The following is a 13,846-nucleotide window of genomic DNA, read 5'->3' on the forward strand; positions in this document are numbered from 1 at the left end:
GCCCCTTGTTTCTCAGAATATTTTATCTTAAACTTCCTTAACTTTACGTGTTTGTGCGAGTGCTGTGCTGCACTGGAAATGATTGGGAATTGAATGTGACTTGAACCATATGTTTGTTGATCTCCGTGCTCGGGGGGTGGGGTGGAGTGCTGAATGAGTTTTGTGTGCCAGTGTGACGGGAACCTAAAGTGACACTGAAACAGCTCCTCTTTATCAGATGCTCACACTGCACCAGGCTCTCCAGGAGACCCCTGTTCTCCAGACATGTTCTGTAGGAGAGAGATTCTAATTAGGGAAAATATTAGTTAAGATATTACTTCCAGGTCAAGGGATCCTTTGCTGCGACCATGCTGAAAAACTCTTGCTGCTGGATTCAAACTGTATTTTTCTTGTGAAACAGACAGTTTTTTTGTAAATGCATAATGCACCATTTGCTGTTTTCATACACCACTAGTCGAAAGTTTGGGATCAGTACGAATTTTTTTTTTTTTTTAAGTGACAGTAAAGACATTTATAGTATTACAATTTCTGTTTCAAATAAATGCTGTTCTTCTTTCTATTCATCTAAGACAGTGGTTCCCAATCCTGGTCCTGGGGACCCACAGCTCTGCACATTTTATATGTCTCCTTTATCAGACACACCCAGTTCAGTTCATTAGAGCTCTTTCCTAACGAGCTGATGATCTGAATCAGGTGTGTTAAATGAGGGAGACACACAAACTGTGCAGAGCTGTGGGTCCCCAGGACCAGGATTGGGAACCACTGATCTAAGAATACTGAAAAAAAAACAAAAAAAACCCCATCACAGTCTCCTACGTTTTAGTGAATTTGGTGAGTCAATATTGTGAAAAGCACATTTTTGTACATTCGGCAGTGTTGTTAATTTGCTATCATTAAAGGAACCGTATAAGAAATGTATTTCAATTAATCATAAAATGGCCCTGATATGTCACTAGACATTAAGAAATCATGTTCATTTCAAATACTTATATCCCTGACAACAGTAGTCCGGCCAGGATATTGTCATTTAAAAGTGAAGTTGCAGCCCTCAACTGATGTTGATGTTGTCATGTTGTGTTTTGGTCTGATGCGCCACCCTCCACCTATCTACCAATCACGAAGTCAGTAGTGTTTCGGCATCCGGGTTACCAGCTCTGCTCTAGTTACCACAGCTGCAGCTACAAACGTGTCGGATAAAAAAATGTCTAACGTTACGAAACCTAAAAGACCTCGTTATGAATCCGAAATACGTCGTGACAAAGTCCGAAATAAAACAAGGATTTGTATAGGAGATGCCTTTGAAAGATGGAGACTAGGGCTGCACAATTAATCGAGTTTGTAATCGCGATTACAATTACGGATGCCACAATTATGTAATCGTTTAAAGGCGCAATTACAACAAAAAAAAGTTCACTTACATTATTCTGTGTTCTTAAGATGTGTTTTTGTTATTTTAAAGGTGCAGTGTGTAATTTTTAGCTGCATCTAGTGGTGAGTTTGCGAATTGCAACCAACAGAAGTTACGGTGGCCGACAGGAAGTGATGTCGTCGTCTGAGACAGCAGAGAGTAGCCAGTTAAACAATGAGGTTTCTTTACAAAGATCAATTAAGAAGTTAAGTTTACTTGATTATTCAGTAAAACGATGTTATTGCGAATATTACTGTCACTTGTTCATCATTGTGTCAGTGTTTTATCCGCTGACTTTAGCTCGCTTCTTTACGCGAAGAACAACATAGTGACGAAACGCGTTTGTCCGCTCAGGGCCACCGTAGAAACATGTCGATGTAAGCGGACCCGCGGTGTGTGTAGATAGAAATGCCTCATTCTAATGTAATAAAAACATAACAGTTCATTATGTAAGATCTTTATACACCACTGAAAACATAGTTATGTTTATGATATTGCATTTCTATAAACAGATCATCCTAAATATTACACAATGCACCTTTAAGTTTTTTTTTTTACTTTGGTTTGGTTTCTTTAAATAAATAAAAATATATATTTGGCATTTGAGGCTTAATGCTATAGAAAAGCAAAAAAAAGTTATTTTCTGGAAGAGTGTTTTCAGCTTGTATTTTGATATAACTAAATGGCATGCAGTCGCTTCAATCAATGGCATAAAGCTCTTCAAAACATCATTCAAAGTAAATTATGATAATCGTAGTTAATAATCGCAATGACAATTTCAAGGGAATAATCGACTATTATTATTTTTGTCATAATCGTGCAGCCCTAATGGAGACGGCTGAAAACGGAATTTTTGCAATACATAATTACTTCGCAAAACATCTCTCATGAAGCATAAACATAATTAACAGAAAAAAAACTTACTGTGTAGGACTCGTCACTTGCCATTGGAAGCTCCTTGTAGCAGCCTACGTTCCTGCTGGATCCTGCAGCCTAACTGGCAACCTCGAGTCAGGAGGTTGGGGGAGGGGATACACCGCTCTACAGTCATTTGAAAGTGATTGCAGTACCAGTTTTGGCCACAATCTTACATACGGTTCCTTTAAATCATTTATCGACATTCTGTCAATGACTGTGCTCTCTAGATATCAGCAGTATTGACTATTGAGAAAAGCTTCAGTCACATCGGTCAACCAGTCATTGACATTTCACATCATAGATTTGGTTACGTATGTATTTGTACAAAAAAATTGGATATACTTCATTAAATTAAATCCTTGGAAAACTTTTCTGCCTTTCAGTCTTGATAGATTTGACATTTTAAACTTGTTCCTTAGCCTGTAAAAAGGCATAAAGATCTGTAAAAATCACACTATTCATCTATTCTTCTACTTAGTAGAAATCATTAATGTTTTTTTTCTGCTTGAAGTTTTGTAGCTTTTAGTCTTAAGAGTACAATCAATAATATGCTAGCTAACTGAAGTTTATTTTAGCAGATACATGCATGTTTAATAAGACCCAAAATATTGATGATTCATGAAAATGTACAAGACTGAAAATGTTCCTTTCCTAGCGTTGACTAGCAAGAGCAAGTAGCAAATCATGGTCTATTCATGATGTAAGAATTAAATCCTGTAACGCCTGTTGGCTATTCTACAAATAAAGGTTGTAGTGGCAAACAATTTTACATCACTGAATAAGAGACAAACATGGATCAATTGTCTTTAACGATTATTTATTCCCTTATAATTAAGTGCAAACATAATAGAACATAAAAATTTTTCCACAATGTATTATGCATATGTTTAATTTTTTCTTTTGTGTTTTCTGTGAGCAGAAGTTCATTGAATTTGAAGATTCCCAGGAGCAAGAGAAGAAGGACTTGCAGAACCACCTGGAAAGCCTGGGATCACATTCCCGTCAGCTGGAGCTGAAGATCAAGAACTATGCTGACCAGAGTAAGAATCACCCGCTTTTGTTTCCTGTTCTCATTTACTCTCACACTTCCATGATCTGACGATATTTAGAACCTTCATACATGCGTCTTTCTGACGTTTAATGTCCATGTATCTGCTCAAAAAGTCCTTCTGTTTTAAAGTTGAACTTCGCTGATTTTCAACCTCTTTGAATTCTTGCAGCTGGGAACAATACAAGTCGACACCATAATAACTAAAAGTTTGCTAAGAAGTATATCCTACTAAAGTAAGGCGATATTTGTCTCTGGTTAAGGGTATCCATAGCAGACTGGTGGGAGTGGCCTTGGATGGCAACATGCCTAATGCATTGTGGGTGTTGAAGTTTTCCCACCTAATTGGCTAAAGGAAAGACAACAGCCTTTTTTCGCTGTTTTCTCTATTTTTCAAAAAAAAAATCTAAAATTGTTTCACCTTTCTACTGTATAGGCCGACATGTTATATAGAACGCCCATTTTGCCATGGGCGAAATAATCCTTTAATATCAAATGGATATAATCCATAGTTCTATGCAATTTAGCTGTTTGTGTAAAGTATTGGTTTACAGTGCTCTTCACACATGGTCCATATAATAGAGTAGCGTCCCATCATTCAATCTGCTCTCTCTCCTCAACCCATTCTACTGATCCCATTAATGGATCAGTGATAATGTAAAGTTGCCCACAGGAAAGAGTTGACATTTTCTTTGGCTTCAATATATAGCTGTTTGATTCCTTATGGACTGTGAGTCATTAATGTGAAAAGATTTGAAATCTGAATTGAAATCGTCCGGGTAAGAGACGGGGTTCGTACAAGGTGCTTAAAGTGCTTTAAATACTTGAATTTGACTTTTTGAAATTTAAGTCCTGGAAAACATCCATATTTTTTGAAGAGGTACTTAAAAGGTGAAAAAAAATGGATTGTCAATGGATTTATCTCTATGAAGTGAAACGTCAGAGATCTGATATCTGTATTTGAGTACAAACAAATAAAAATAATAAAGATATTGTTTGATAAGTGCTGATTGTAGTCCTTGAAACCCAAAAAAGGAGTGCTTGAAAAGTCCTTGAAAGTCCAGGAATCTGTACGAACCCTGAAGAGAACTAGTCTGGTTTTGAATTAATGTGATTCATCTCTTCAGTCTTATTGAGTGCATTGTTTTCTGTGGCCCTGAATACCATTACTCATGTATTGTTGTTTTTATAAACATCTGTAAAAAAAATAAAAGGAGAAGCTAAAACAGGGTCAGTTCAGACCAAGTGTGTGCTAGAATTGGCCTGTGCTCCACAAGATGCCCGTGGGTGATAATGATATTAGTCAAGCACCAATACATGCTAATCATGGATGTCTGCTGTTTTAATCTGGCACTAATGAATTAATTCTGGCATTAATTAATAGTGAATTGCCAGCAAACCCTTGTCTGAGATTTGAACTGGATATCAGTTCTACTTGAAATCACTGTGCTGAAGTACATGTAGTAGGCAGTGAATTACTGTAGGCGGGATGCATTGGGCAGTTCTGCTGCAGGCTTAGATTTAAACCTGACAGCTAAAAGTGGATTATGTCTTTGTGTCACCTCTTAAATCAAGCCTGTTTAATATCCTGTGTGAATATCCTCTACAGAACTGCAAGTGTTTTTTTATAGGCCTCACTCAGCCTATATAAAATCTGGTTTCAGGCTAGTTTAAAGGTGCAATAGGTGATCAGAGAAATGCCTGCTTAGCATTGAAAGCATACGATCCCACCCTCCCTGCAAATCGCGTCTAAAACCACGCCTCCTCCGAAACACATGAGAGACGACCAGAGACAACGTTATTGGATTACATCATGTGTCATTCACCGGCGTGAAAACTTAATAGTACAGTGAGTGGAGAAAGAGAAGCACTTGCTTGCATATATAAGTATGTGATTGTGAAATGACTCCAGTTCAGAAGGTGACCTGTTGACATTAAGGAAAGAATGCACTGTATTTCAGCTTTATTCATATGCGATTTCAGGACAACACAATCGAATCTCACTGAATTTTCTGCATAGGGCAAAGTCTGCGGTACATAGAACTGTACAGTTAAACCTGAAATGTAGATACTTGCCACTTGTTGTCGGTTCAGAAGGAAAGTTAGGTTGTTTGCATGCCATTCTCGCTCTGTCTCAACAGCGTACGTGAATGTGCTTGATGGCGTATGATGTCTGTGTGAACAGTGGTATACTAACACATAGGGATGTCCCGATCCGATCCACGGCATCGGCATCGTGCCGATACTGGCCCAGAACGCTAGATCGGATATCGGAGGGGAGAAAAAAAAATATGATCCGATACCTATTAGGGGTGGAACGTGTACGTGCGTCACGGTTCGGTGCATGGATTTACACGGAGAATACACGGTATAAAAATAAATAAAACTCGTGTGCACATTAATTAATGTAATGCAGAACTACTGTTAGATACGTGCATAGACATATGCGGGTTCTTTAGGGACACCTAATCTGTAGCTCCGCCTTAGCTCTGAACGCGCGTCTATTTCGCTTCAAACGCTCGCTTTATACGCGCGTCCTATTCGCTTTGGACGAGCGAATGGATTCAAAATGTTCAAGCGTCAAACTAGACGCGAATTTGACGCTCTATTCGCGTTTGGTGTGAATGCAGCATAATGACCAGGCTGCGATGTCAAGATTGCAATGCTGGAATGTGTGTGTGTGTGTGTGTGTGAGTATGTATGTGTGTGTGTGTGTGTCAGAGAGAGAGAGGCACGGGCGCGATCGAACAGTGGAAACATAAAAACATACTCCGTCATTTTGTTCATACAGGACATCATTAAAACTCCAAAAAGTGTTTAGCCTACTTTATATTTGTGTAAAACACAATGTGCTTTTGTCAAACTGTAAACTCTTGTCAAACTGTAACCTACAACTGTCACCCAACCAAAATCACACACGCACACACACACACACACTGTTTAAAAGGAATCTTTTGGACATTCATCATATTGCATTGGTTTTCATTTCTTGTCCTAAAACAGAGCACTAATCTGTTTATTTTGAAATTACACATTCTACATTTGAAAATCAAATGTGTTTTTAATGGCAGTATTATTTTATACAGAAATAAATTATTTATAATTCAGATGAGAATAAAGTTAAAGTTAATTAAAATTTTAAGGAAACAAATATATTGATCTGAAATATAGCAAATTAATTTTAAATTCATTCAGGTACAATTACCAAACATATCTCAAGGTCTTTTGAATAAAGGGTGGCAGTCTTTCATTATCATCTGTTGTTGTGGACTATATACTGGAGAAGTATTTGTTCTCCATTTGAGTGAGATGTTTTTATGTGGCTTTATGTGAGCAAAGTGCTTCCATATATTTTATTATTAGTAGTATTAGTTCAAGAATAAAATAAAAAGATCGTATTGATATCGGTATCGGCAAATAGCCAAAGCTGCGGCATCGGTATCGTATCGGAAGTGAAAAAGTGGTATCGGGACATCACTACTAACACACATTGACTGATAGGGAACGCATGTTATCATTTCATTCGGACCGAATGCTATGATTGAACGAGCATTTTAGGGTCCTACGCCTTCCACAAACGATATAAAAATACATTTAGACTGCCTAAAGGGTATCTTTTGCCAAATTGCAACCTAGGCTATTTTTGTTAATCCACCAGAGTCAAACATTAGTGTAAAAGCATAATTAGAATGGAAACGCCACTTTTAAGTTTGACCGTATTTTCGTTTTCGGTCAAAATGCCTTTTGAATGGCAGTGCTTGGGGCACTACAGTGATAGCATGAAAATTGCTATTTTTAAAACACTAAGAAGGCTCGACACAACATGAAAGTTTGCTCGAAGTATCACCAGGGGCTCTACACATGAACTTGAGCATTGACAACATTGTTTGTGTACACAAAGTTTACTAAAAAGAGAGGTTTTGTATGACTCACTTTATCAGTTAGTGTTTCCGGTGGCTGGAATTTTGTCACTCAAAAGTGGTCGATCTCCGAATGCAACGTAATATGAGGAGAGTAAAGATGGAAAGATTTATGTTGTCAATGCTCGAGTTCATGTGTAGAGCCCCTGGTGAAACTTCGAGCACAGTTTCATGTTGTGTCGAGCCTTCTTAGTGTTTTAAAAATATATTTTTTTATGCTATCACTGTAGTGCCCCAAAAATTCAAAAGGCAATTTGACCGAAAACGAAAATACGGTCATTCTTAAAAGTGGCGTTTCCATTCTAATTATGCTTTTACACGAATGTTTGATTCAGGTAGATTAACAAAAAGACCCTAGGTTGCAATTTGTCAAGAGTTACCCTTTAACATTGTGATTGCTATCAGGATATGAGGAGACTTTCAACCAGCATAACAAAAAAATTCTGTAGAGAATCACCTATTGTACCTTTAAAGTGCCAAGCTCCCTCACATGGTTTTACAGTAAAACGGTGAGCGGCGGATCGTCTTTGGTCATTTGGGACATTTTAACCTGTGTTATGATGAAGACTGGAATAAATTACCCTCGTTTCTCTGTCCTCATTTAGGTCTAGGCTCTTCTTCAGAGCTTCTATGTGGCATGTAACGTGTGTTTATAAGACACTGCAAACGTTGCAGCAAAGAGATGACAAGCCTAAATATTCTCTTTCAAAGTTTTTTAAAAGCAGTTGATTGTAAAAAAGAAAGAGACTTGTAAGTACTTGTGAACTGAACTACAACTCTAAAATCTTGTTCTGCTGAACTAATCATGCTTCATTTAATCTATCTTTCTCAGTAAGTCGATTAGAGGAGCGAGAGGCTGAACTCAAGCGAGAGTATAATTCCCTTCACCTGCGGCACACAGAGGTAAGAAAGAGAGCAAATGCAACACAATGACAATGACATTGGCCATGTACGTGGTGAAACTGAGAGTGACAACCACATTTTAAAGTCGGCATGATACAGGAGTTGTGATCCCCTTTTTGGGATTTATAAAAAATAATGATGTGCACAGATAAATCATTTATAATAAATACTGCAAAATTCCATAAAAAAAACAAGAACTGTCAAATTTGATTTCGTGGTGACTTTAATGCACTCAATTTAAATTAAAATAAACCGTTCAAAAGTTTGGGGTTAGTAATTTTTTTGTTTTGTTTTTTAAATATAAAATCAATAATTTTCTTTTAACAATTGTGACCCTGGACCACATAACCAGTCACATGTCGCACGGGTATATTTGTGGCAATAGCCAACAATACATTGTATGGGTCAAAATTATCGATTTTGCTTTTATGCCAAAAATCATTAGGATATTAAGTAAAGATCATGTTCCATGAAGATATGTTTGTAAATTTCCTACAGTATATATATATATATATATATATATATATATATATATATATATATATATATATATATATATATAAACATTTATTTTTGTGAGTGGATGCAGCAAAATAACATAAATGGACAAGTTTAAAGGTGATTTTTCTCAATGTTTAGATTTTCTTTTTGCACCTTCAGATTCCAGATTTTCAAATAGTTGTATCTCGGCCAAATGTTGTCCTATCCTAACAAACCATACATCAATGGAAAGCTTATTTATTCAGCTTATTATTATTTATTCAGAAGATTTCTGTTTCAAATATATGCTGCTCTTTTGAACTTCATATTCATCAAAGGATCCTGAAAAGAAAATGTATCAAGGTTTCCACAAAAATATTAAACAGCACAACTTTTGTCACATATTTATATCATATGATATAGTTGAGCAATATCACGCGAATAACGAGCGCAATTTCACACGAGTGCTGTTTTTGTCTCGAATAGCACGAGTGCAAACGTGATATTGATTTTATACAACAGTTCAATAAATAAAAAGTTAATATTGTGTTGTATTTTATACACATTATTGTCTGTTTTTGCTCAATTTTGCCAACAAAAATATTACCTCTAAAGCCAGACCAGAACTGTGTGTCTCCAATCAACATGGTGTTTCGTTTCTGAATGAACCCGCATTTTGAGCGAATCAATCAGGTGAACCTATGATTCAGTGGCCCGTTCATAAAGGCCGTGTCCCAATTCAAAGGCTGCATCCTTCGAAGGACTCAGATTTCAAAGCTCACGTCTTCGAAGGCTGCAAAGGTCAGACTGAGCGTTGTTAAATGGGACGGTCTAGCCTACGGCGGACTGTTCTTGTCGCCTAGCAACTGTGACAACTGCCGTCGACAGCTAAAAACAAAAACAGGGTTCACAACCCGTCTAAATATGTTCACCTTGGTCCATTGATGTACATAATAAAGAGTCTGAACAATATAAAATTGCATCTTAGTAAGATATGCCAACATTTGAACCTCTTTATATATATTTTTTAGTTTTATTTTTTACATTTGTATCATTAGATACATTAGATTATTAGAGTAAGTTGAAAGCCAATACTTACATTTAAAAGTGTAATCTGATAATTTCTCTCAAAAAAATCCTGTCGTCACCGGTGAGCAATTCATTCTGGGGTTGACAAAGCTCTGAAGGATCCATCTGTTGTATCCTTCATTTAGCGGGAAGCGCATTTTGATGGCGCATTTGATGGAACCTTTGAATTGGTACAGCCTTCGTCGGGCCACTGTGACGCAATTGGCGTTCGAAAATGGCCTTGAAAGGATGCAGACTCTGAATTGGGGCACAGCAAAAGATTCAGCATTCCTGAATGAATCAGCCGTTTGAACGAATCGAATGAATGAATGACTCAATGACTTACTCATTTAGTTTCTTATTTAGAGCATAATTTCATTAAAAATATTTCATATTTCCATATTAATAAAAAACTCATTAAAGGTATAGTTCACCCAAAAATGAAAATTCTGTCATCATTTACTCACCCTCATAACCTCATGGCAGTTGTAGCCCTAAAAGGTTATGTGTTGTAGTAAATTCTATGTAAAAAAAAGAAAAAAAAAAGTCTATTTGATGCTTTTCTTATTTAACACAATAAAGACTTTAAATTATCTTTTGGGGGTAATTTCGGACCGCCTAAATCTTACCAACCCATACAAAAACTGAATTGATCATTTAGGAGATAATTTACTACCACATTTAGCTCTAGTGTCTACCTGCAGCTCTTCATTTAATCCACATGATTTTTGTTCATTGTTCTTCAGATGATCCACAACTACATGGAACACGTGGAACGGATCAGGCTGCAGCAGACGGGAGGAGAGGCCTCTGACATGGGGACGCTGGGCCGAGTTCGGTAAGACGGACATGATCCCTATATCTGTGCTAGAAAGAAATGTCATGTAGTTGACTGAGAACTGGCAAACCCATTCAGAAGCAGATTGAAATCAAATTAGAGCAATGGCTAATTGGATTACACATTTATCTTTAAATATGATGCAGGTTTGCTTATATATTGCTCTTTTTCCCCCTTTTTGAACAGGAAAGAGCGGCCCCTGTCCCTGGGAATTTTTCCCATGTCTGGCGGGAGCTCTTCACTGACGCCTGATGTCCAGGGCAAAGCCGAGACTCCTGGGCTGGAAGGCTGGAGGTTCAACAATCTCAGTCACCAGCGCTCTAACGCCAGCCTCAAGGTACAATAACGGCCCACATCATTTTCTACTGAGACTCTAAGGGCCCTTTCACACCTACCTTGTTTGGTCCGGATTTTCTGACTTTTCAGTTTGATCCGAATCAAAATTACAGGTGTGAAACCTCCACCGGACAACGGTCCGGACCAAACAGACAAAATTTGGTCAGACAAAAAGAGGTAGTCTCGGTCCGGATCAAACTGAACAAAGGTTTGGTTCGTTTCTAGTGTGAAAGCATTTTCTGTATGGTTCGGACTTTCAGACCATTTACAGGAAGTTCCGGTGGTTCCCGCGTAGTTCTTTAGTGCGCTCGCATAATTGCAACGAGAAACCAAACCAAAACTAACCGAATTTATACAATGTCTCAAAACATGACCTTTGGTTCTGACCTTTTGTTCAGACAAATGTCGAGGGAATTTACACCAAGCCATGACAAGCATTTCGAATTGTTTACTAGAGCCATTGTTCTTTACGTGAACCGATGCTTCGACATCCACGTTCACCTCCATGAAACATGGCAAGATTAAGAATTCGAAGCTCTCTTGAATGAATCGCTGCTTTAAATGTTCCCATGCTCAATAATGTTATGTCAGAGTTGTGTTTCCCACAGCACAAACACAAACACATGTGAGCACTATTGTGTTTTGTGTTGTGTCAGTGTTGCAAACAAATATATAAGATGCCACGTCCCAATTTTCTTGTCCAAGCAGTTGGAGGCGGAGGACTCTCCAAAGAACAGGGAGGGTAAGGATGTTCTGGAAGCTTGGGATTCGCTGGCAAACGACTGCAAGGTAGCAAGGCTCCGTGCCGGCGGACAGTGTGTAGTGCAAATCACTGTTGTCCTTTAATAGTCAGAAAGTTTATTCACAGAACCATGTCTGGTTATTTAGCTGTATGCAACTAGAAAGATGTAGAAATTATAGACGAATAATAAATGCTAATTAAAAAGAGCATGTTAAAATGATCTTTAGTTATCAATAATCTAGGATATAGTTGCATACAGCTAACGCATGCTGTTATTTTCGATTTCACCGCATGCCATTTCGGATTTAACTCTTCATTCACACTTTTCTTACATTGTGTTTTTTAATCATAATAGTAGCTGATAGTATTCCTTGTCTTTAGTTTTTTTTTTCACACTTATTGTAGCTATTATTTAGTTTTAACCTGTGTTGGGGAATGTTACTTTTAAAAGAAATGCATTACTTTTGCATTATTTTTTAAAACATAAAAAATGTAGCAGTAAAAGTTTTCAATTTTAATAGGTTACATTCATTTTACAGTGTAATTTATTTGTTGCTTCCTTTAGATTACTTTTAAAGTCACCGTGAACTGGAAGTTACTTCAATATTGTGACGTGTTTTCTGAGTGAAACAGAATATTGAATGAGAGGGTCAACTTTAACATGCTACCCCCAACACTTGGCTTTAATGTAGTTTTTCTTTTTTCTTTTCTAGAAATCACGTCATTAATTTCAGTTGTGTTGCATTCACAGCAATAAAATACTTATTTCATCATTCATTAAATGATTTGCTTGGTTGTTTGGGGTGTGTTGTGTAAATGGTAAATATCTGCGTGTTGCAATGTGTTTTTGTAATCGTTTTTTTGTAGAGATTGACCGATAATTGGTTTAGGTGATTTAAAAAAATCTTTTTTTCAGTTATCAGTTCTTTATGGTAATGGTAATTCACAGATAAATCACTTATTTCATGAATTGTTTGGATAAAATTCTAATCTTGTACACACATTTTTAAATGTGTATCCTTAAGGGTCCTTGCACACTAGGGATGGGACGATTACCGGTTTCACTATAAACCACGATAAAATGTACTGACGGTTAGTATTATCGTTTAAAATTGAATTATCATTAAAACCGTGTTTGATTATCTCGATTTTAATAACTCACTGTAAATCCTGTCCAGCAACAGTCTGACGCAGTGTTGTTGTTTTTTTATTCGAGAAGGAATGGCGGAAGGCAGATTAATGTTTTAAATCTTACATGATCACAAAAATATTATCAAACTCAGTAAACAATAAATCAACTCTGATTTCATTTTCAATACAATCGAAAACGGAGACGCAAGACGGCAAGTTGTATTTGAATGAAACGAGAGAGCGCGTGCGCGTCCGTTGTGATGCATGTGCGCTGTTATAATGCGTTGCTATTGACGACGGTCATTATAAGGAAGGAAATGCCACAGAATATAATCTTGCTTAAAAAAGTGCATAGAGCTGCTTGTTTTATTTGTTGTTTGTTGATTTTCAAATATAAAACTTGTTGAAATGTTTTCAGTGTGAGCATCAGTTATTTTTTAACACTTTCATCTCGTTTTAACAAAACCGTGATAATATTGATAATCACGATAATTTTGATCACTATTATTGTGATATGAAATTTTCATACCGTCCCATCCCTATTGCACACTGAGTGCGAAATTCGCGTCCGAAATTTCCGCACGTTAAAAAATAAATACGACCTCACGTTTTGTCAATCACGCTTACGAAACTTTCGTTCGTCATAAAAAAAAAAAAAATCGGATCGGGTTACATTTTCTGCAATTTTCGCATCCGTAGCAAGCATTTTGAATAGTGTTTTGACAATTCAGAGCCACCGAATCACGAATACGAAAAAAACGCATATGAAAATTTAGGATTGGCATACACTTTTGCATAGTTGTATTATTATTTTTTAACAATAATGCTTTATTATTGTGTCAAAAAGCAGAAATTAAACAATATTTTAAGCATGTGTATAACGGCATAATATTATTATTATGCATACACTTTTTAAATATATTTTTTAATAATTTTTTTATTTTTATTATTGTGTCAAAAAGCAGAAACTAAACAATATTTGAAATTGGTTCTGGTTATCAGAAAAAATAATCTGTATCGATCAATCTCAATTTTGTTTAATTTTTTTGGTGTT

The 13,846-nt window shown here is 36.7% G+C and overlaps 1 protein-coding gene across 6 annotated transcripts in view; it reads left to right on the forward strand.

Moving 5' to 3' along the window:
* The window catches only part of spag9a (sperm associated antigen 9a), a 49,313-nt gene that overhangs the window by 6,524 nt on the left and 28,943 nt on the right, over window positions 1–13,846 (forward strand). For 3 of the 6 annotated variants that reach the window (XM_084417505.1, XM_084417506.1, XM_084417504.1), the window contains exons 2-6: window positions 3,246–3,366; window positions 8,127–8,197; window positions 10,492–10,583; window positions 10,770–10,920; window positions 11,625–11,708. In XM_084417505.1, the coding sequence (XP_084273631.1) occupies window positions 3,246–3,366; window positions 8,127–8,197; window positions 10,492–10,583; window positions 10,770–10,920; window positions 11,625–11,708 (519 nt within the window). The remainder of the gene's footprint in view (window positions 1–3,245; window positions 3,367–8,126; window positions 8,198–10,491; window positions 10,584–10,769; window positions 10,921–11,624; window positions 11,709–13,846) is intronic. The other 3 variants (XM_084417502.1, XM_084417501.1, XM_084417503.1) reach the window with 2 other exon arrangements.

The sequence above is a fragment of the Rutilus rutilus genome (assembly GCF_951802725.1).
Source record: "Rutilus rutilus genome assembly, chromosome: 1".
NCBI classification, from domain to species: Eukaryota; Metazoa; Chordata; class Actinopteri; order Cypriniformes; family Leuciscidae; genus Rutilus; species Rutilus rutilus.